The 21,183-nt window shown below is 68.4% G+C and overlaps 2 protein-coding genes and 1 long non-coding RNA gene across 3 annotated transcripts; 1 reads left to right on the forward strand and 2 right to left on the reverse strand.

The window, feature by feature from the left end:
- Positions 1-1,957: 1,957 nt before the first annotated feature.
- Positions 1,958-10,273, reverse strand: WRAP53 (WD repeat containing antisense to TP53). Its single transcript, XM_039500070.1, has 11 exons — positions 9,932-10,273; positions 8,379-8,744; positions 7,552-7,650; positions 6,847-6,955; positions 6,117-6,205; positions 5,642-5,732; positions 4,758-4,890; positions 3,531-3,739; positions 3,332-3,435; positions 2,703-2,846; positions 1,958-2,185 (listed from the first exon to the last, which is right to left on the reverse strand). The coding sequence occupies exons 2-11, from the start codon at positions 8,624-8,626 to the stop codon at positions 2,002-2,004; spliced, it is 1,410 nt and encodes a 469-aa protein (XP_039356004.1). The 5' UTR covers positions 8,627-8,744; positions 9,932-10,273; the 3' UTR covers positions 1,958-2,001.
- A 2,567-nt stretch (positions 10,274-12,840) lies between these two features.
- On the reverse strand, positions 12,841-16,719 carry LOC120381908 (tumor necrosis factor ligand superfamily member 13-like). The gene is made up of 6 exons (XM_039500072.1): positions 16,499-16,719; positions 15,578-15,695; positions 14,858-14,905; positions 14,123-14,241; positions 13,613-13,754; positions 12,841-13,422 (listed from the first exon to the last, which is right to left on the reverse strand). Exons 1-6 carry the CDS (start codon positions 16,676-16,678, stop codon positions 13,313-13,315), a joined length of 717 nt encoding a protein of 238 aa, XP_039356006.1. The 5' UTR covers positions 16,679-16,719; the 3' UTR covers positions 12,841-13,312.
- Positions 15,902-19,773, forward strand: LOC120381916. Its single transcript, XR_005588180.1, has 2 exons — positions 15,902-16,202; positions 19,198-19,773. It is a non-coding gene; the product is annotated as an uncharacterized LOC120381916 (long non-coding RNA).
- The last annotated feature ends 1,410 nt before the right edge of the window (positions 19,774-21,183 follow it).

Raw genomic sequence — 21,183 nt, forward strand, 5'->3', positions numbered from 1 at the left:
CCCATCCCAACACCCCCATGTTAATTAGTCTAGCACAATCAACAAACACCCTCCCCCACCCTGGGAAAAAAAAAAACAGAACCTGTTGGCAGAGACCCTACAATAATAAATCATTAGATGTTTTGAGCATCCTGCATAGGGTCTTATGAGCACCGGCAGCAGCTGTCACTTTGTTATCGTAGGGCCTTTTCGGAACACTGGGCCCAAATGTGACTTCGTTATTGTAGGGTCTGCCAGCGGCACAGGTGGCCGCCCCCATCCCCCCCATAGGGGCAGCCCCAGCATCCCAGCCCCTGCCAGGATCAGACCCAGCAGCCAAATCTAAGCCGGTACCCACCTGCTCCCCGCTGGCCCAGATCACGCTGAGGGGCCCGGCTGGCCAGGTCTCTCCCCCCACCTCCCCGCAACGCCTCTGGGAGGGGAGTGAGGGCTGGTGGTTAGAGCAGAGGGGGGCTGGGAGCCAGGACTCCTGGGTTCTCTCCCCGGCTCTGGGAGGGGAGTGGGGGCTGGTGGTTAGAGCAGGGGGGGCTGGGAGCCAGGACTCCTGGGTTCTCTCCCCGGCTCTGGGAGGGGAGGGGAGTGGGGGCTGGTGGGTTAGAGCAGGGGGGCTGGGAGCCAGGACTCTTGGGTTCTCTCCCTGGCTCTGGGAGGGGAGTGGGGGCTGGTGGGTTAGAGCAGAGGGGCTTGGAGCCAGGACTCCTGGGTTCTCTCCCTGGCTCTGGGATGGGAGTGGGGGCTGGTGGTTAGACCAAGGGGGCCCCCTCCCAGAGCCAGGACAGAACCCAGGAGTCCTGACTCCCAGGCTGGAAAGGGAACCCAGGAGTCCGGGAGGCAGGGTCCCTTTAAGGAGGCAGGGCAGCTCCTGTTGCCCCTGATCCTGTCTTTGTGACATCACAGGAGGTTGCTGTGGCAACTGGATGCCGCTGGAAATAGGAGACTCAGGTGGGGAGAGAGGCGGCCGGTGAGCTCTTAAGGGACCCCTCCGAGATGCGGCCCAGGGACTCGCCCGGCGCGGAGATGCCGCCACCTCTGGGGCGGGGCGGCCGGTTACCCAGGGACCCCTCGCCCGGCGCTGAGATGCGGCCACCTCTGGGGCGGGGCGGCCGGTTACCCAGGGACCCCTCGCCCGGCGCCGAGATGCGGCCACCTCTGGGGCGGGGCGGCCGGTTACCCAGGGACCCCTCGCCCGGCGCCGAGATGCGGCCACCTCTGGGGCGGGGGTCAGCTGTCTACACAAGGATCCCTCCTCCCCGCATTGGACCCCCAGAGCCCACCCCCCGCACGCAAGAGTCCCGACTCTCAGCCCCCCGCCCCAGTAACCTTTCGACGGACACTCGTGCCAACTCCCGGCCCCCTGCCAGCCTCCCCTCCCCCGGGGAGAGGGCTATTTACCCGTCGCCAGCTGTGTTTGGCCAGCCGCTGCCAAGGCAAACCAACCCCAGACAGCATCTGTGTGTCGGGGGGGGGGGGGTTCACACGCCTGGGGTGGGGGGGCAGACGTGCCTGCCCCCCGTTACTGGGACGACTGGGGTGGGATAGATCGGGCCCCCTCCTCCGTCGCCCTTTTCTTTTTCCTCCGGGACTTGGTCAATTCCCAATGACACCGGCTTCCTTCCGGCGGTTTGTTATCGTAGGGTCTCCTGGCTGGTTGTTATGGTAGGGCCTACCAATAGGATGAAACCCAGGGAACCCGGAGTCCAGGCGTGCGAGGGACGTAGGGGCTAGTGGTTAGAGCAGGATGGGGGTGAAGTGCCCCTGGTCGGGGTATCGGACCCAGCCCCCGTCCGTCACCCGCCCCCCAAAAACGGACAGATTAAAAAAACAAAAACAAAATAGTTTATAGCTTTGAATGAGCCGGTGAATAGAGACAAAGCCGGGAGCGTTATGTACAGATCCCCCCCGCCAAGCAGTGCCCCCCCATCGCCCCCCAACCTCAGCCACTCCCAAATCTCCAGCCCAGCCCCCCCCCCGGTGGCCACCCAGTTCGGGCGGGCAGCGGCGTCACGGGGCGGGGGGGTGCCCCCCGCTCTCCCCACACCACCACAGCTGCAGGCAGTTCTGGCCGCGGGCCGGGCGCGGGGGGGGCCCGGGCCCCCCTTCCTCGTCCTCCTCGCCGCTGTCCCAGGGCGCTGGGAACTCGCGCTGGCCGGAGGCGCTGGCCAGCAAGGGCAGGCTGGGGTGCAGGCTGGACAGAGGGGAGACAGGGTCAAGAGGGGGCCACCGGCTCCTCCCTGACCCACAGCCGCCCCCCCCCCCGCTCTAACCAGTGAGCCCCACTCCCCGACCACAGCCAGGGAGAGAACCCAGGAGTCCTGGCTCCCAGCCCCCCCTGCTCTAACCCATCAGCCCCCACTCCCCTCCCAGAGCCAGGGGGAGAACCCAGGAGTCCTGGCCCCCAGCCCCCCCTCCTCTAACCCACCAGCCCCCACTCCTCCCAGAGCCGGGAGAGAACCCAGGAGGCCTGGCTCCCCGCCTCCCTGCTCTAACCACCAGGACCCACTCCCCTTCCAGAGCCAGGGAGAGAACCCAGGAGTCCTGGCTCCCAGCCCCCACTGTCTAACCCACCAGCCCCCACTCCCCTCCCAGAGCCAGGGAGAGAACCCAGGAGTCCTGGCTCCCAGCCCCCCCTGCTCTAACCACCAGCCCCCACTCCCCTCCCAGAGCCAGGGAGAGAACCCAGGCGTCCGGGCTCCCCCCAGTACCTGATCCCGTTGACGCAGTCCCGCAGGGCCTGGAATTGCAGCAGGGGGTCCAGCACCGGCTCGGGGTCTCCGGTCGGGGGCTGAGCCGTGTCCCACACCGAGAGCAGCCCCTCCGTGGTACCGCTCAGCAGGAACCGGCCGCTCCTGGGGGGGGGCGGGGGGGGGTGACACAACCCCCCCCATCTGGCGCTTAGAGGCTGCAGCATGGGGGGGAGGGGGGGGTATGGCTCCCAGGGGTCCTTGGGCTCCCACACCGGCAGCAGCTGGGTGCCAGGATGCCTGGGTTCCATCCCCAGACCCCGATACTTATCTGAAGGCGCGTTATTAGGGGTGTTACGGTAGCAGCGAGACCCCTCCCGTGTGACGAGGAGGGGGTGGCCCCGTCGCTCCGAGAGCCGCCCGGCCCCACGGTGAGCGCCGCCCCCCGCCCCCCGGGCAATTGAAGGAGCCTTACCCCTCTTCTACCAGATAGGGAAACTGAGGCAGGCAGGGAAACTGAGGCAGGCAACCGCAAAGCGAGTCGCCTGCTCTCGTACCGAGAGCGTGTGCCAGAGCTGGGGGAGAGAACCCAGGAGTCCGGGCCCCCAGCCCCCGCCGGGCAGGGACGGGGGGGGGAGAACGACACTCACGGCTCGAGGTCGAAGTAGAGGCGCTGGTTGGTGGCTACGGAGCGGCGCATGGAGAACAGCACCCGGCCCGGCTGCCGCAGGTCCCAGCACAGGATCTCGGGGTCCTGTGGGGCAGGAGATGCCGTGAGCCCAGCAGCCCCCACTGGAGAACCCCCCCCAGCCCCGGCCCCCCAGCCGCCGCTTCTCAGGCCCTGCCCACCTTGCGCCCGCCGGTGAAGAGCCGGGTGCCGTCGGGGGAGAAGAGGGCGTGGGTGACGCCGCCCCGGTGGCCCTGCAGCATGGCCAGGGCCGTGCCCTCGGCCCGCGAGTACAGCCCCACCGTCCGGGAGTAGGAGGCGCAGGCGTAGAGGGGCTGGGCCGGGCTGAAGGCGATGCAGGAGATGATGCCGCTCTGCCCCTGTTTCTTCACTGCATGGGGGGCGGGAGGACATGTTAAAAACCCCCAAACAACCCCCCCCCGGAACAGCCCTCCCATCCCCTCCACTCAGTGCCGGGTCGTTCACTCTGGAACCTAATGATAGCAGGCTGCAATCATTAGGTTCCAGAGTGAATGACCCGGCACTGAGTCCTAATTCCCTGGGGTGGGTTTGACCCAACGCGCTCCCATCCCGAGACCTAATTCCCTGGGGTGGGTTTGACCCAACGCACTCCCTCCACATACCCTGCCTCCCCGCCCCCGAAACCTGGCCAGGGTGTTAACTCTGGACCCTAATGATGATGGTAAACTGCCAGCTCCGTTTCACCGCACAGAGCAGGAGGGGCCATTCCTCCACAGCCTCCCGTGAGCTGAAAGGGTAACTTCAAATCTTGGGGGGCATGTTAACTCTGGAGCCCAATGATGGCAGTGAGATGCCTGATGCCTGTTTCACTGGAAGAAGGGGAGTAGCTGGGGTCGACACACACACTCACTCCACCCCCACACAAACCCCAGTGGCTTGTTAACTCTGGAGCCCAATGATGGCAGTGAGATGCCTGATTCACTGGAAGAAGGGGAGTAGATGGGGTCCACACACACACACTCCACCCCCACACAAACCCCAGTGGCTTGTTAACTCTGGAGCCCAATGATGGCAGTGAGATGCCTGATGCCTGTTTCACTGGAAGAAGGGCAGTAGCTGGGGTTGACACACACACACACAAAAACCCCAGTGGTCCGTTAACTCTGGAACCTAGTGATGGCCAACTGACCGATTACTAAAGATTCCCTCTGGAACCTAACAATGGCGGCAGATAATTCCCTCTTTCTCTCCAGGAGCCCAAGCATCAGCCCAAATCCGCCTCCCCTGACCTCCACGGGCCCCTCCTTTCCCTGCCATGGGAGCGTTAACTCTGAAACCTAATGGGTTTTTTATTTATTTATTTTTTTTACAAAGCCAGGGCCGAGGTGCCATCAGCCGCAGTGCTGCCAGGGAGCGGGGGGGCTCACCAAAGGTGGGGCGGCTCTCGCATACCCGGCCCGGGCGCTCCGTCTCGAACACCCGCACGGTCTTATCAAACCCGCAGAACAGCTGGGAGCCGTCGGGGGTGAAGCAGAGGGAGTGAGCAGCCGTCAGCTCGTCCTGGGGACAGACCCACAGAGAGGGGCGTCAGGACGCCTGGGTTCTCTCCCCGGCTCTGGGAGGGGAGTGGGGGCTGGTGGGTTAGAGCAGGGGGGCTGGGAGCCAGGACTCCTGGGTTCTCTCCCCGGCTCTGGGAAGGGAGTGGGGGCTGGTGGGTTAGAGCAGGGGGGCTGGGAGCCAGGACTCCTGGGTTCTCTCCCCGGCTCTGGGAGGGAGGAGTGGGGCTGGTGGGTTAGAGCAGGGGGCTGGGAGCCAGGACTCCTGGGTTCTCTCCCGGCTCTGGGAGGAGTGGGGCTGGGGTCAGAGCAGGGGGGCTGCCAGCCAGGACTCCTGGGTTCTCTCCCCGGCTCGGGGAGGGAGTGGGGCTGGTGGTTAGAGCAGGGGCTGGGAGCCAGGACTCCTGGGTTCTCTCCCGGCTCTGGCAGGAGTGGGGGCTGGTGGTTAGAGCAGGGGGCTGGGAGCCAGGACTCCTGGGTTCTCTCCCGGCTCTGGCAGGAGTGGGGCTGGTGGTTAGAGCAGGGGGGGCTGGGAGCCAGGACTCCTGGGTTCTCTCCCTGGCTCTGCGAGGGGAGTGGGGGCTGGTGGTTAGAGCAGGGGGGGCTGGGAGCCAGGACTCCTGGGTTCTCTCCCCGGCTCTGGGAGGGGAGTGGGGGCTGGTGGGTCAGAGCAGGGGGGGCTGGGAGCCAGGACTCCTGGGTTCTCTCCCCGGCTCTGGGTGTGGGCGGGGCCGGGCGCCAGGCTCTGTACGCACCAGGTGGTTGTAGCTACGGAAGGTGGCTCGCAGGTCCCCGCAGAAAGCGTCCCACACGTGGACGGGGTTGTCCCGGCTGCTGCTGGCAAAGCTGTGGGACCACGAGAGGGGCCGAAATGTGAAGGGCGGGGTCAGGGGGGAGTGCAGGACAGGGGGGAGCCGGCGCCCCCGAGAGGGGACAGGCCCCTGCCCCATTCCCCGCCCCCCTGAGCCAGCCAGTCCCTGTCCTGGGGCCGGGTGGGAGCCGGCGCCCCCTAGAGGGGACAGGCCCCTGCCCCATTCCCCGCCCCCCTGAGCCAGCCAGTCCCTGCCCTGGGGCCGGGTGGGAGCCGGCGCCCCCTAGAGGGGACAGGCCCCTGCCCCATTCCCTGCCCCCCTGAGCCAGCCAGTCCCCGCCCTGGGGCCAGGTAGGAAAGGGCTCCACCCCACTCCCCGTGGGCCAGCAGGGGGCGCCCTCGCGGGCCGCGGCATTTACAAGCAGGTGGGCGGCTCGGCGGAGCTCATCAGCGGGAACCAGCAGTAGTCGTAGACTGTGTCTCCCTCGGCCATTCGCAGCACGGGGCTCTGCGGGGAGACAGACCCACGGACGGTCAGGGGGGCAGGACTCCTGGGTTCTCTCCCCGGCGCTGGGAGGGGAGTGGGGGCTGGTGGGTTAGAGCAGGGGGGCTGGGAGCCAGGACTCCTGGGTTCTCTCCCCGGCTCTGGGAGGGGAGTGGGGGCTAATGGTTAGAGCAGGGGGGCTGGGAGCCAGGACGCCTGGGTTCTCCCCTGGCTCTGGGAGGGGAGTGGGGGCTGGTGGGTTAGAGCAGGGGGGGCTGGGAGCCAGGACTCCTGGGTTCTCTCCCCGGCTCTGGGAGGAGTGGGGCTAATGGGTCAGAGCAGGGGCGCTGGGAGCCAGGACTCCTGGGTTCTCTCCCAGCTCTGGGAGGAGTGGGGCTGGTGGGTTAGAGCAGGGGGCTGGGAGCCAGGACTCCTGGGTTCTCTCCCCGGCTCTGGGAGGGGAGTGGGGGCTGGTGGGTTAAAGCAGGGGGCGCTGGGAGCCAGGACTCCTGGGTTCTCTCCCCGGCTCTGGGAGGGCAGTGGGGGAAAAACGGCCCCCCACCCACACACCCACTGCACCAGCACAGTTCCGCCCCACACGGGGGGTGGGGGTGGGAGGTGACTGTCCCTTTAAGAGCACTTCCCCTCCCCCCCTTCCCTCCTACCATCTCGGCCACGGCCCCCCACTCCTGGCCGTACAGCTCGGGGGGCAGGTTGTAAATTCGCAGGGTGTTGTCGGCGCTGTTGGTCAGGAGACAGGAGCCGTCGGGGGCCCTGCGGAGACGGGGGGGGCAGAGCCAGGCCGTCAGGATGCCCCCAGCCCTGGGGGAGAGAACCCAGGCGTCCTGCTCCCCCGCTTTAACCACCAGTCCCCACTCCCCTCCCAGAGCCGGGGAGGGAACCCAGACGTCCTGCCGCCGTCCCCTGCTCTAACCACTAGACCCCACTCCCCCCCCCCCCCGGAACTACAAAATCCCCCATGCCTCAGTTTCCCCTCCTACCCACACGTATTGAGGCTGAAGGCCCTGTGGGGAAAGAACTGCCCTGAGCACCCACCCCATTGTGGGGAGCCCCCCCCCTTCCAACTTGGGGTCCCCTTAATCCCGGGCAGCAATGTCCATGCAGCACCGACTATGAAGCGTGTCCTGGCCTGGGGCTGGAGAGAGAACCCAGGTGTCCGGGCTCCCAGCCCCACCCCCACCCCCAGTACCTGATCCCGTTGTCCAGCCGGGGGGGGGGGGTGTATCCGAGCTCCTCAAGGGGGCTCTGTGTGACACCCAGCACCCCGGGGGGGAAGGGGGGGAGTCCCGGGACGTGACCCCAAATATCTACACCCCACCCCCCTCCGAGGGCCCGGCCCAGCATCCTACCACTTGCAGCCCTTGAGGAAGTTCTCCGGCAGGCGCCCGTACTCGCCCCAGGCGCCCGTCAGCAGTTTGGGGGGCCCCAGGAACTCGTAGCCCGGCAGGCTGGGGGGGGAGAGAGGGGGAGACACTGGTACAGAGGTTACCCAGCCCCCCTGCGCTAACCACCGGACCCCACTCCCCTCCCAGAGCCGGGGAGAGAACCCAGGAGTCCTGGCTCCCAGCCCCCCCTGCTCTAACCCACCAGCCCCCACTCCCCTCCCAGAGCTGGGGATAGAACCCAGGAGTCCTGGCTCCCAGCCCCCCTGCGCTAACCACCAGCCCCCACTCCCCTCCCAGAGCCGGGGAGAGAACCCAGGAGTCCTGGCTCCCAGCCCCCCTGCTCTAACCCCCCAGCCCCCACTCCCCTCCCAGAGCCGGGGGAGAACCCCGGGGGCCGGGCTCCCCGCCCCCGCGCTAACCACCAGCCCCACTCCTCCCAGAGCCGGGAGAGAACCCCGGAGTCCTGGCTCCCAGCCCCCCAGCGCTAACCACCAGCCCCCCCTCCCCTCCCAGAGCCGGGGAGAGAACCCAGGAGTCCTGGCTCCCAGCCCCCCTGCTCTACCCCACCAGCCCCCACTCCTCCCAGAGCCGGGAGAGAACCCAGGAGTCCTGGCTCCCAGCCCCCTGCTCTAACCCACCAGCCCCCACTCCCCTACCAGAGCCAGGGAGAGAACCCAGGAGTCCTGGCTCCCAGCCCCCCTGCTCTAACCACCAGCCCCAACTCCCCTCCCAGAGCTCGGGAGAGAACCCAGGAGTCCTGCCCCCCTGGAGGGGTGACCTCCGGTGCTCACTAGTACTCGTCCTCCCACTCGGGTTCCTGTCCCCCGTCCTCCGCCACTTCGGTCCCTGCTTCCGCCAGCCCCTCTCCAGCAGCCGGCTCCCCACCCGCGTCCTCCTGCGGCGCGGATCCCGCCCCCGGCGCCTCGCCCCCGGGGGAGCCGTTCTGCCGGGCCAGCTTGGGGGGCGGCTCCGGGGACCCAGCGGCTCCCCCGCCTGGATCGGCCACACCGGCAGCGTCAGCGAGTGTCTCTGCCTCCATCGCCCGGGCGCTCAGCTGGGCGGGCGGCGGGGAGCGCGGCCGGGGACGGGTCTGCTCCGGCGGGTGCTGCAGCGGCCGACGCGCCCCGGTGACGCGGGCATCCCCGGAGCGTGGGTGCCTGGCAAGGCAGGAGACAAAGGGTTAATGGCGGGAGAGAACCCAGGAGTCCTGGCTCCCAGCCCACCCTGCTCTGACCACTAGACCCCACTCCCCTCCCAGAGCTGGGGAGAGAACCCAGGAGTCCTGGCTCCCAGCCCCCCTGCTCTAACCACCAGCCCCCACTCCCCTCCCAGAGCCGGGGAGAGAACCCAGGAGTCCTGGCTCCCCGCCCCCCCTGCGCTCACCCCCCAGCCCCCACTCCCCTCCCAGAGCTGGGGAGAGAACCCAGGAGTCCTGGCTCCCAGCCCCCCCTGCTCTGACCCACCAGCCCCTACTCCCCTCCCCGAGCCGGGGTGAGAACCCCGGAGTCCGGGCTCCCAGCCCCCCTGCTCTAACCCACCAGCCCCCACTCCCCTCCCAGAGCCGGGGAGAGAACCCAGGAGTCCTGGCTCCCAGCCCCCCCTGCTCTAACCCACCAGCCCCCACTCCCCTCCCAGAGCTGGGGAGAGAACCCAGGAGTCCTGGCTCCCAGCCCCCCTGCTCTAACCACCAGCCCCCACTCCCCTCCCAGAGCTGGGGAGAGAACCCAGGAGTCCTGGCTCCCAGCCCCCCCTGCTCTAACCCACCAGCCCCCCCTCCCCTGCCAGAACCGGGGAGATGAACCAGGAGTCCTGGCTCCCAGCCCCCCCTGCTCTGACCCACCAGCCCCCACTCCCCTCCCAGAGCCGGGGAGAGAACCCAGGAGTCCTGGCTCCCAGCCCCGCCCCCAGACCACGTGTCCCCGCTGGAATCTGGGCTCTTACCCCGGGTAGCGGGGGAACAAGGAGGGTGTTGGGGTGGATGGACGAGACCACTGTCTGGGGGCGTTATATGGACGGGACCACTCTCCCGGGCGGGGAAGGGACGGGACCCCGCTCTCCCGTGGGGGGGGGGACGGGACCACGCCCCGGGGGCGGGGGGGGGAAGGGACGGGACCACGCTCTCCCGGGGGGGGGTGGACGGGACCACTCTCCCGGGCGGGGGTGGACGGGACCAGTCGCCCGGGCGGGGGGGAACGGGACGGGCCCACTCGGTCCCGTGGGGGGCGGGACGGGACCACTCTCCCGGGGCGGGGGGGGAATGGACGGGACCACGCTCTCCCGTGGGGGGCTGGACGGGACCACTCTCCCGGGGCGGGGGGCGGGGGGACTGGACGGGCCCCGTTACCTCCCAAGGTTCCGAGAGCACGAGCCGCTCAAGCGGTGGAGGCGCCCATGACAGCCCCGGGCTCCACCCCCTCGGGGAGATCTCGCGAGACCTGCCCGGAAACTCCGCGATTCCTGAAGCGCGGGCTCTCGCGTCGCCCCTCCCCCACGGCTCGCCCCAAATCCCGCGTGATCTCGGACCTTGGCCACTCTCCTCCGCAAATCCCGCGTGATCTCGGGCCTTGGCCACACTCCTCCGCAAATCCCGCGTGATCTCGGGCCTTGGCCACACTCCTCCGCAAATCCCGCGTGATCTCGGGCCTTGGCCACACTCCTCCGCAAATCCCGCGTGATCTCAGCCCCTGGGCCATACTCCCCCAAATCCCCCCCAGCTCTGCCGGTGCCCCTCACTCCCGACCCGCAGCCCCTGCCAGCCCAGCCCTGCCGGTGCCCCTCACTCTCGACCCGCAGCCCCTGCCAGCCCAGCCCTGCCCCCAGCCCTGCCGGTGCCCCGCACTCCCGACCCGCAGCCCCTGCCAGCCCAGCCCTGCCCACAGCTCTGCCTGTGCCCCTCACTCCCGACCCGCAGCCCCCTGCCCCCCCAGCCCTGCCGGTGCCCCTCACTCCCGACCCGCAGCCCCTGCCCGCCCGGCCCTGCCCCCCTCCCCTCAGCCGGTGCCCCACACTCCCGACCCACGGCCCCAGCCCCCGGCTCTGCCGGCCCCCCTCCCCGACCCGCAGCCCCTGCCAGCCCAGCCCTGCCCCCAGCTCTGCCAGTGCCCCTCCCTCCCCACCCGCAGCCCCCGCCCCCCCCGCGCTGCCGGTGCCCCTCCCTCCCGACCCGCAGCCCCTGCCAGCCCAGCCCTGCCCCCAGCTCTGCCAGTGCCCCTCAGTCCTGACCCACAGCCCCTGCCAGCCCAGCCCTGCCCCCAGCTCTGCCGGTGCCCCTCACTCCCGACCCGCAGCCCTGCCCCCGGCTCTGCCGGTGCCCCTCACTCCCGACCCGCAGCCCCTGCCCCCCCGGCTCTGCCGGTGCCCCTCACTCCCGACCCGCAGCCCCTGCCAGCCCAGCCCTGCCCCCCCCCCTCCCGTTTCCTGTTTTTCATAACTCTGTGGTTTGCGTTTGCTGGTGACACTGAAGGGCCTTTCTGGGGCCGGGGGCAGGAACCGTTCGCACCCTGGTTGCGCCAGCGGCCCCCACGTGCCCCTGTCATGGGCCTCCCCTCCCCCAATCCGCCCCCCGGTCCCCAGCTTCCATGCACAGACCGATGTGCCCCCCATTGTGGGGGATTGGAACCTATTGGGCGCCTTCCCCCCCCCCAGGGATGACCGGGACCTCTGCTGGGGGGGCCTGGAGGGGAGCAGCTGGGGGGGGGCTGGCTGCAGCCTGAGGGCGGGGCCCAGTCGGGGGGGGCAGGCCCGGCTGTAGTCAGGGGGAGGCCGAGATGGGAAGGGGGCTGGTCTGATGGGGCAAGGGGGAGGCCTTAGCTGGAGATGGGACAGGAGTCGCAGGGGTCTATCGAGGTGGGGACCCACCTGGGAGGGGAAGCAGGTGAGAGGGGTAGGTGGAGCTGAGAGGGCCCAGCTGGGGCAGGAGGCTGGCTGGGGTGGGGCAGGTGGAGCTGGGGAGGGAAGTTGGCTGGAGGGGGCAGGTGGAGCTGGGGGAGGAAGTTGGCTGGAGGGGTGTTGAGTGGGGGCAGGTGGTGTAGGAGAGGAGACTGGCTGGAGGGGCAGGTGGAGCTGGGGAGGGAGACTGGCTGGAGGGGGCAGGTGGGGAGGGGAAATTGGCTGGAGGAGGGGTTGAGTGGGGGCAGGTGGAGCTGGGGAGGGGAAGTTGGCTGGAGGGGGTTGAGTAGAGGCAGGTGGAACTGGGGAGGGGGCCAGGAGGGGAGGCTGGCTGGAGGAGGGGTTGAGTGGGGGCAGGTGGAGCTGGGGGAGGGGCTGGCTGGAGGGGAGGTGGGGAGGGGAGGCTGGAGGAGCTGGGGGGCAGGTGGAGCTGGGGGGGCTGGCTGGAGGGGGCAGGTGGAGCCGGGGGAGGGAGGCTGGCTGGAGGAGGGGTTGAGTGGGGGGCAGGTGGAGCTGGGGAGGGGAGACTGGCTGGAGGGCGGCAGGTGGGGAGGGGAAATTGGCTGGAGGAGGGGTTGAGTGGGGCAGGCGGAACCAGGGGAGGAGCCTGGCTGGGGGCAGGGAATGGGACAAGGGGGCTGGGGGGGGCCAGCCCGGTCTCCGTAAGGACAAAGCCGGAAGGCGTCTGTGACGGACCCGCTGGGGTGGGGGGAGCCCCGTGAGCCCCCCCCCCGTCGCTGAGCTCCCGGGCGGAGGGGGACACAGGGGGGGGGTTTGGCAAGTGGAATAGTTTTTTATTAGCAGGTAACAAAGCCCGGGCAGAGCCCCCGGGCGACCCCGGCCCCCCCTGCCCCCCCCGCTCTCACCTGGGACTCCCCGGACACCTGGGTCCCTTCCCCTCGGCCGGGCCGGGGGCCCTTTGCTCTGTATCCCTGTCCCTGCCGGGCGTCTTACAAAGCCAGACAAGAACCCAGGAGTCCTGGCTCCTCCCCCGCCCCTGTCCCAAGCCACTAGACCCCCCTCAGAGCTGGAGAGAGAACCCAGGAGTCCGGGCTCCCAGCCGCCCCTCCCCCGGGCCCCACTCGCGACAGTCACAACGTTTTTTGGGTGGAATTTCCTGAGTTTGTTCGGGGGGGGGGTTGGTTTGGTTCAGGCTGCCCGGGGGGGGGAGGCGCCCCCTGGTGGGCGGGGCGGAGTCCTGCGCCCGCCCCAGGGATGAGACCCTTCCGGGATGTACCCCAAAATCACAGCCCTGGGATTGCTCCGGACGCCTGGGTCCCTTCTGGCCCGGTCCCTCTGCAGCTCCCTGGACGCCTGGGTCCCCTTTCTGGCCAAGTCTCTCTGCAGCTCCCCGGACGCCTGGGTCCCTTCTGGCCCGGTCCCTCTGCAGCTCCCTGGACGCCTGGGTCCCCTTTCTGGCCAAGTCTCTCTGCAGCTCCCCGGACGCCTGGGTCCCTTCCAGACGATTCCCTCTGCAGCTCCCTGGATGCCTGAGTGGCCGAGTCGTTCTGCAGCTTCCCGGACACCTGGGTCCCTTTCCTGGCCGAGTCCTTCTGCAGCTCCCCGGATGCCTGGGTCCCTCCCAGACAATTCCCTCTGTAGCTCCTCGGATGCCTGGGTCCCTTTTCTGGACGAGTCTCTCTGCAGCTCCCCGGATGCCTGGGTCCCTCCCAGACAATTCCCTCTGCAGCTCCCCGGATGCCTGGGTTCCATCTGGCCGATTCCCTCTGCAGCTCCCCGGATGCCTGGGTTCCGTCTGGCCGAGTGCCTCTGCAGCTCCCCGGACGCCTGGGTCCCTCACTCTCCTGGGGGCGGGGAGGGGGGGGTGGCCGGCCCCCTACAGACGGACCAGGCCCAGGAAGGTCCCGTGCGGGCTGAGGTCCAGGGACGCGTTGGCCCGGGGCACACGGAGACTCAGCTGGTCCCCACGGTGCAGCTGGAAAACGCCTGGGGGGGGGGAACACACATTATCATGGGGGGGGTCCAGAGAGCCCATCCCCCACCTGCTGCCGGACAGCCGCCCCGTTCCCTCTAACTGCCCCCCAGTGGCTGCAAATTCCCCTCCCCCGGGGTGGTCCCCCCCCTGTAGCTATAACACACCCCCCCATGCCTGGATCCCCCCCCGCCCGCCGCTCACCTCCGCTGTAGCAGCTGTTGTAAGCCTGCTCCGGCTCGCGGGGCATGCTCTGCACACAGCGCAGCAAGATCTGCCCCGGCCCCCCGGCCGACGCCCGCCACAGCACCTGCCCCATGGTGAACGTGGGGTCGTGGAACAGCACCTGGGGGGGCGGCAGGGGAGAGGGGCTGAGGGTTGGAGTGGGGGGTCCCGGGGCCTGTCCCCTCTAGGGGGCGCCGGCTCCCACCCAGCCCCAGGGCGGGGACTGGCTGGCTCAGGGGGGCAGGGAATGGGGCAGGGGCCTGTCCCCTCTGGGGGGCGCCGGCTCCCACCCGGCCCCAGGGCGGGGACTGGCTGGCTCAGGGGGGCGGGGAATGGGGCAGGGGCCTGTCCCCTCTGGGGGGCGCCGGCTCCCACCCGGCCCCAGGGCGGGGACTGGCTGGCTCAGGGGGGCGGGGAATGGGGCAGAGGCCTGTCCCCTCTGGGGGGCGCCGGCTCCCCCCCGGCCCCGGGGTGGAAAATGGCCCTTACCTGGCTGTAGACGAGGTACAATCCCGTCTGCTTCACGGTCACGTCCGGGCCGCTCACTTCCAGCGCCCGGCCCTGCTGCAGGAACGGCTGCCACCAGATCTCAGTCATGTCCCCCTCATCTGTGGGGGCGATGGGGGGCTGTTAGCACCCCCTGGCTCCCTGCCCCCCCCCGCTCTAACCCCCCAGCCCCTACTCCCCTCCCAGAGCAGGGGAGAGAACCCAGGAGTCCTGGCTCCCAGCACCCCCTGCTCTAACCTACCAGCCCCCACTCCCCTCCCAGAGCCGGAGAGAGAACCCAGGAGTCCTGGCTCCCAGCCCCCCTGCTCTAACCCACCAGCCCCCACTCCTCCCAGAGCAGGGGAGAGAACCCAGGAGTCCTGGCTCCCAGCCCCCGCTCTAACCCACCAGCACCCACTCCCCTCCCAGAGCCGGGAAGAGAACCCAGGAGTCCTGGCTCCCAGCCCCCTCTGCTCTAACCCACCAGCCCCCACTCCCCTCCCAGAACCCAGGAGTCCTGGCTCCCAGCCCCCCCTGCTCCAACCACCAGCCCCTACTCCCCGCCCAGAGCCGGGGAGAGAACCCAGGAGTCCTGGCTCCGAGCCCCCCCCCTGCTCTAACCCCCCAGTCCCCGCTCCCCTCCCAGTGCCAGAGAGAGAACCCAGGAGTCCTGATGGTCAGCGTGGGTCACCCAGGGAAGGGGGATGCTGGGGTGGGGAGTGGGGGGGGACGACTCACTGTTGGTGGAGCGATGGCTGGGGGCCAGGTGCAGAACCGAGCGTTTCCCTAGGAGTCAGGTGGAGAGACAGAGACAGTGACTCCCCCGTTCCCCTCCCCTCCCCCCTTTGCCCCACGGCTGCCGGAGCCCGGATCTCCCAGTGAGCTCAGAGCCGCTGGGGCCTTTAACAGTCCTACCACTGGGATCCCACTGCTGCCACCAAGCGCTGTGAACCTCAGGGCTTGCGTGAGCTCCCCAGCACCACTGCCTGCACCGTGGGTCTGAGCCCAACGTCTCCACCCCAGAGGCCAACCCCGGAGGATCGCACCCCGCACCGCAAAAGACATGGGGGTTAATGGAGCTAATCCGCGATCGATCCCACTGCTGACACCAGCTCAACTGGGTGATCCACTGCGGCGGGCGCTGGGGCAACACCTCTTACCAGAAACTGACCTGGGAGGCAAAAACTGGAAAAGGAATCCAGGCCTGACCGCACTGCAATCAGGAGTGACTCCGGATTCACCCCGGGAGGCAGCTGACAGCCGCATCCGGCCGTTCCCCTGCTGAGTTTGTCACTTTCTACTTTCATTTCTCAATATCCTGTTCCCCTGCAGACCACAGCCAGTCCCCGCCCTGGGGTTGGATGGGAGCCGGCGCCCCCTAGAGGGGACAGTCCCCGTTCCCCACCCCCACCCAAGGGTGGGTCACTTGCCACTTTCACTTCATCCCCAGCCACTCACTGTGCTGCTGCCGCTGATCCTGCTGCCTTGAGATCCCCTCGGAGCCCCGTTTCCCCCTTCGCCAAACCAGGGGGGGCTGGACCCCCGCAGCCAGGGGGGACTCCAGCTCCCCGGGCCCCTGAACCAAGAGCAGACAGGAGAGGGTTAACCCTGCCGCCAACCCCCACTGCCCTCCCAGAGCCAGAGAGAGAACCCAGGAGTCCTGGCTCCCAGCCCCCCCCCGCTCTAACCACCAGCCCCCACTCCCCTCCCAGAGCCGGGGAGAGAACCCAGGAGTCCGGGCTCCCAGCCCCCCCTGCCCTAACCCACCAGCCCCCACTCCCCTCCCAGAGCCGGGAAAGAACCCAGGAGTCCGGGCTCCCGCCCCGCCTCCCGAGCCGGCAGTAAGTGGGTCGCTCTGTACATTCCTCTCCGCCATGTGGGGTTTTCCCAGGGGGGCGGGTTCTTTCCGCCTCCTCGCCCAGCGGTAAGAGTCGGTGCCAGGTTTGCGTTTGCGGCTCCCCGCGGCCCGATGCGGGGGGGGGGGGTTCATCTTTAACCCTTCAGGGGTCTCCCCCCTCCCGGCTGCTGCCCCGTGGAGGACAAGGGGGAGGCGAGAGCGAAGCAGCAGCTCGGACCTTCCCCGGTAAGTTTCACCCGCCCCTCTGGAGCCCCTTCCCCTCCCAGAGCTGGGAGAGAACCCAGGAGTCCTGGCTCCCAGCCCCCCCTGCTCCAACCCACCAGCCCCCACTCCCCTCCCAGAGCCAGGGAGAGAACCCAGGAGTCCTGGCTCCCAGCCCCCCCTGCTCTAACCACCAGCCCCCACTCCCCTCCCAGAGCCGGGGAGAGAACCCAGGAGTCCGGGCTGCCAGCCCCCCCTGCTCTAACCACCAGCCCCCGCTGCCCTCCCATGTGGATCCCTGGGTGGGGGGAGCCTCTCACCTGATTCTCTCCCCTCCTGGCGGCCACCAGCTCCCCCCGGAGCTGGGTCAGTTCCCCCCGCAGGGCTCCCAGGTGGGCCTGCTGGGCCATGAGGGCGATGAGACAGGCCAGCACCCCCAGGGCCGCGGCTCCCCCCAGCCACAGCCCCCCCAGAGCCTGGCACCCCGGGGCCCCGGCCATGAGAGCTGGGGAGAGTCACCTCCCCCCTGGCTTCCCCCCCACCTGATCCCCCCAAACCCAGTCCCGGACCACCCCCTCGCTAGGTGCTCCCCCAAATCCCTGACCAGATACCCCCAAATCCCCCTTCCTGAGTCCCCTAACTGCTCCCCCAAATCCCTGCCCAGATACCCCCAAATCCCCTTCCAGAGCCCCCACCCTCCCTAGCTGCACCCACAAATCCCTGCCCAGATACCCCCAAATCCCCCTTCCAGAGCCCCCCACCCCTCCCTAGCTGCACCCACAAATCCCTGACCAGATACCCCCAAATCCCCTTCCTGAGCCCCCACCCTCCTAGCTGCACCCACAAATCCTGATCAGATACCCCAAATCCTCCTTCCTGAGCCCCTAACTGCACCCCAAATCCCCACCCAGATATCCCCAAATCCCTTCCTGAGCCCCTAGCTGTGCCCCCAAATCCCTCCTTGACACCCCAAAAATCTCACACCCAGAGCCCCCTCCCCTCCTAGCTGTGCCCCAAATTCCTGCCCGGACCCTCCAAAATCTCCCCGGCCTGTTCTTAAAGCCCCCGAAAATCCCCCTGCTCACCCCCCCACACCTCTCCGGAGCCCAGTGAGGCCTGGGTTAGCCCAGGGGGTGCAGCTGGGATCTGGGGGTGCTGCCAGCGCCCCGGCCGGGGGGCCCCTTTGCAGGTTCCGGGGGGTGGCCGGCGAGTCCCGGGCTGCGGCCGGCGAGTGGCGGGCGCTGGCGTCTGGGTCTTGCGCAAGGGGACGGGGGGGGGGGAAGAGGGCGTGGGGGGGGGAGGAAACCACCCAGTGCCCGCGGCCTAGCCAGCTGTATCCGTCTGCCAGCTGGCAGGGACCGTTACCCCCGCCCCAGCGGCGAATGGGTGGGGGGGTCCCCCCACTTCAGATCTCTGTGGGTGCCCCCGAGAACCTCCCCCCCTCCTGCAAAATCCCTCTCTTGAGGTGTCCCCAAAAATCTCTGCCCCAACCTTTACCCCTCTGGGGAGGTCACCCCCATGTCTCTGAGCTCACCCTGAATTTTCCAGGGACCCCCTGAATTCATCCCCAAATATCCGGCTCCCCCTTCTTGCCTCAGGCCTCCAGAACTCCAGTCATCCCCTGATTTCTATCTCCCCCCCAAAAATACTTGGATTCATTCATATCTGCGTAGGAAGGATGAATGCACTTCGGTCCCGGGGTGTTAGAACAGCTGGGAAACTTCCCTGCCCCCCCAATAGACTAGAACCCAGGAGTCCTGGCTCCCAGCCCCCCCCTGCTCTAACCACCAGCCCCCACTCCCCTTCCAGAGCCAGGGAGAGAACCCAGGAGTCCTGGATCCCAGCCCCCCTGCTCTAACCACCAGCCCCCACTCCTCTCCCAGAGCCAGGGAGAGAACCCAGGAGTCCTGGCTCCCAGCCCGCCCTGCTCTAACCAGCACCCCCACTCCTCTCCCAGAGCCAGGGAGAGAACCCAGGAGTCCTGGCTCCTAGCCCCCGCCCCTTGTCTAACCCCTCGCCTTTCGCTGAGATGTGTCAACGTCTGGGGCGGGGCGGCTGGTGACCCAGGGACCCCTCGCCCGGCACTGAGATGCAGCCACCTCTGGGGCGGGGCGGCCAGTTACCCAGGGACCCCTCGCCCGGCGCTGAGATGCGGCCACCTCTGGGGCGGGGCGGCCGGTGATCCAGGGACCCCTCGCCCGGCGCTGAGATGCGGCCACCTCTGGGGCAGGGCGGCTGGTTACCCAGGGACCCCTCACCCGGCGCTGAGATGCAGCCACCTCTGGGGCGGGGCGGCTGGTTATCCAGGGACCCCTCGCCCGGCGCTGAGATGCGGCCACCTCTGGGGCGGGGCGGCCGGTTACCCAGGGACCCCTCGCCCGGCGCTGAGATGCAGCCACCTCTGGGGCGGGGCGGCCGGTGACCCAGGGACCCCTCACCCGGCGCTGAGAAGCGGCCACCTCTGGGGCGGGGCGGCTGGTTACCCAGGGACCCCTCGCCCGGCGCTGAGATGCGGCCACCTCTGGGGCAGGGCGTGGCGTGGCGGCAGTTGAGATAACCCAGGTTCAGGCTTTCTCGGGAACTGAAATGTGTGATCATCAGTTTGTTCTGGTGAGTGCGAACACCAGATAAGGTCCCGCAGGCCCGGCCCAGCCACCCACGCGGCCGCGGGCTCCGGGAAAGCGATCGATCCTAGCGGCCTTCACCCCAGGGGGCAGAATCGAGGGGCCCTGGCGGGGCTGGGCTAGCGGGGGCCGTGGGTCAGGACAGACAGGGGGCGGGGAGCTGAGGCGGTCTGTGTCCCGGGGTGGATGGATGGAGGGTGCCGTGGGGAGGGCCGGCTGGCTCAAGGTCGGGTAGACGGATACACCATAGCACCTGCTGCTGGCTCAGCGTGGGTCTATTGAGGCCTGCCTCAGTTTCCCCAACACAACATCCACCCCCCTCTCTGGCCTCTGGTCTATTAAGGCCTGCACAAAGCCTTTCCAAAGAAAACTCACACCTGTTTCCCCTCCCTCAGCCCCACGCTTCCTGTTCTGCCAGCACCTGCCGCCTGGAATTTGGCCTCCCTCCAGGCGCCGTCTGCCGGCAGCCAGCTCTGCCTTTCTAAGCTGCCCGGGACTCTGCTCCCCTTCTCGCACCCTGTGACAAACCGGGTCACGGCTGTTTTGCTCGACAGATGGCCCCGGCGGCGCGGACCGATCCGGCTCAATGGAAGGAGCAACTAAGTGCACCACGTGTGCAGCGAGAGATGACACCGCGGAAAGCCACCGCCCAAGGTGCTAAGCCCTGCGGCTGGAGGGGTTTCCCTGGGACCGATGCTTAAGGGCATGGGCTGAGGGATCGACGGGTCGCCGCTGTGTGTGAGGCACAGAGAGCGATGGAGGCACAGAAAGCCAGAGAGGCAGGCGGGGTGCGGGTCACCCGGAGAGGAAGTCACGAGACGGAGCTCCTTGGGGCACAGGACCGGCCGGAGAAGCGGGCCGGGGAATTTCTGCGCCAGGAAGCCAGCTGCGGCTGTCGGTCTCTGCCGCGGCCAGGGAGGCGGGCCGGTGTTGGCCGTTCATGGTAAAATAAACGGGTTGGCGCCAAAGAACAAACCTCAGTGGGACCGTCCTAGGCGAAACACCCCTGCCCGCATACAGGTCCGGGGAGAGAACCCAGGCGTCCTGGCTCCAAGCCCCCCCCCCGCTCTAACCACTAGCCCCCACTCCCCTCCCAGAGAACCCAGGTCAAACCATTCGCCACAGACAAGGCCCCAGCGTTTTAATTGTCCTTTTAATAATCGTTTCTGCGATAAAATCGTCTGTGTCCCGCCTCCCGCCTCCCACGGGCACCAATTGTGTGTGCGTGTGTGTGCCCCGCCCCCGGAGGGGGCGGGTGTTTATTGGTTCGCTGCAAGGCCCCACCCACCCACGCCTCAGCCTATCAGGCACCGGGGGGCCCGGTGTCCTATTGGCCGCCAGTGCTGTCGAGCGGAGGGCCGAGGGCGTCCATGTGCCCCCTGGTGGCAGAAAGGGGCACTGCGCCCCCCAGCCAGGGGGTGGGTATGTTCGTGCGCCCCCTGGTGGCTGCAAGCGGCACTGCGCCCCCCCCAGCCAGGGGGTGGGTATGTTCGTGCGCCCCCTGGTGGCTGCAAGCGGCACTGCGCCCCCCCCCCCAGCCAGGAGGTGGGTATGTTCGTGCGCCCCCTGGTGGCTGCAACGGGTACTGTGACCCCCATGTGCCACTTTCCCCTGCTGTGGGGGGAGGGGTTTGGCTGGACTTGGTGTTTTATCCCTGCCCTGAGTGTTGGGGACAGGAAGAGCCAGGAAGAGAACCCAGGAGTCCTGGCTCCCAGCCCCCCCGCTCTAACCACCAGGCCCCACTCCCCTCCCAGAGCCGGGGAGAGAACCCAGGAGTCCTGGCTCCCAGCCCCCCTGCTCTAACCACCAGGCCCCACTCCCCTCCCAGAGCCGGGGAGAGAACCCAGGAGTCCTGGCTCCCAGCCCCCCTGCTCTAACCACCAGGCCCCACTCCCCTCCCAGAGCCGGGGAGAGAACCCAGGAGTCCTGGACCCCAGCCCCCCCTGCTCTGACCCGTCAGCCCCCACTCCCCTCCCGGAGCCAGGGAGAGAACCCAGGCGTCCGGGCTCCTCAGATGTTAATAACCCCCCCACTGAAGCGGCAGTAAAGGAATTCGGGGGGGGGGGGTCCCCAGCTGGACGGGAAGGATCTCGCCAGGGTTCTCTGGGTCGCTGGATTTAGGGGGAGCCAGAGGCCATCATCCAGTGGCGGGGAGTCGCGTGGGTCAGAACCGCACCCACACAACGCTGCGTAGGGTGTGACCCCACCCCCAGACACTGGGGTCCGGGAGAAGCCGAGGGGACGGGGCGGGCAGGAGGGCGCGGTCCACCGGGATCCGATCCGAAGAACGGGGAGCACAACTGGTGGCCCCATGGGTGTGATCCAGAACACTGGAGCCTGCTTCCTTCCCAGAGCCGGGGAGAGAACCCAGGAGTCCTGGC

This window comes from Mauremys reevesii, linkage group 14 (assembly GCF_016161935.1).
Source record: "Mauremys reevesii isolate NIE-2019 linkage group 14, ASM1616193v1, whole genome shotgun sequence".
Taxonomy (NCBI): domain Eukaryota; kingdom Metazoa; phylum Chordata; order Testudines; family Geoemydidae; genus Mauremys; species Mauremys reevesii.

Coding starts and splice junctions, on each gene's coding strand:
- WRAP53 (XM_039500070.1), bottom strand. CDS start 8,626: ATGGAGGCAGAGACACTCGCTGACGCTGCCGGTGTGGCCGATCCAGGC. Junction 6,206..6,846: donor GGGGGGCCGTGGCCGAGATG/GTAGGAGGGAAG, acceptor GTCTCCCCGCAG/AGCCCCGTGCTGCGAATGGC. Junction 5,733..6,116: donor GCCGAGCCGCCCACCTGCTT/GTAAATGCCGCG, acceptor GTGGTCCCACAG/CTTTGCCAGCAGCAGCCGGG.
- LOC120381908 (XM_039500072.1), bottom strand. CDS start 16,678: ATGGCCGGGGCCCCGGGGTGCCAGGCTCTGGGGGGGCTGTGGCTGGGG. Junction 13,755..14,122: donor TGTACCTCGTCTACAGCCAG/GTAAGGGCCATT, acceptor CCGCCCCCCCAG/GTGCTGTTCCACGACCCCAC. Junction 13,423..13,612: donor CAACAGCTGCTACAGCGGAG/GTGAGCGGCGGG, acceptor CCCCCCCCCCAG/GCGTTTTCCAGCTGCACCGT.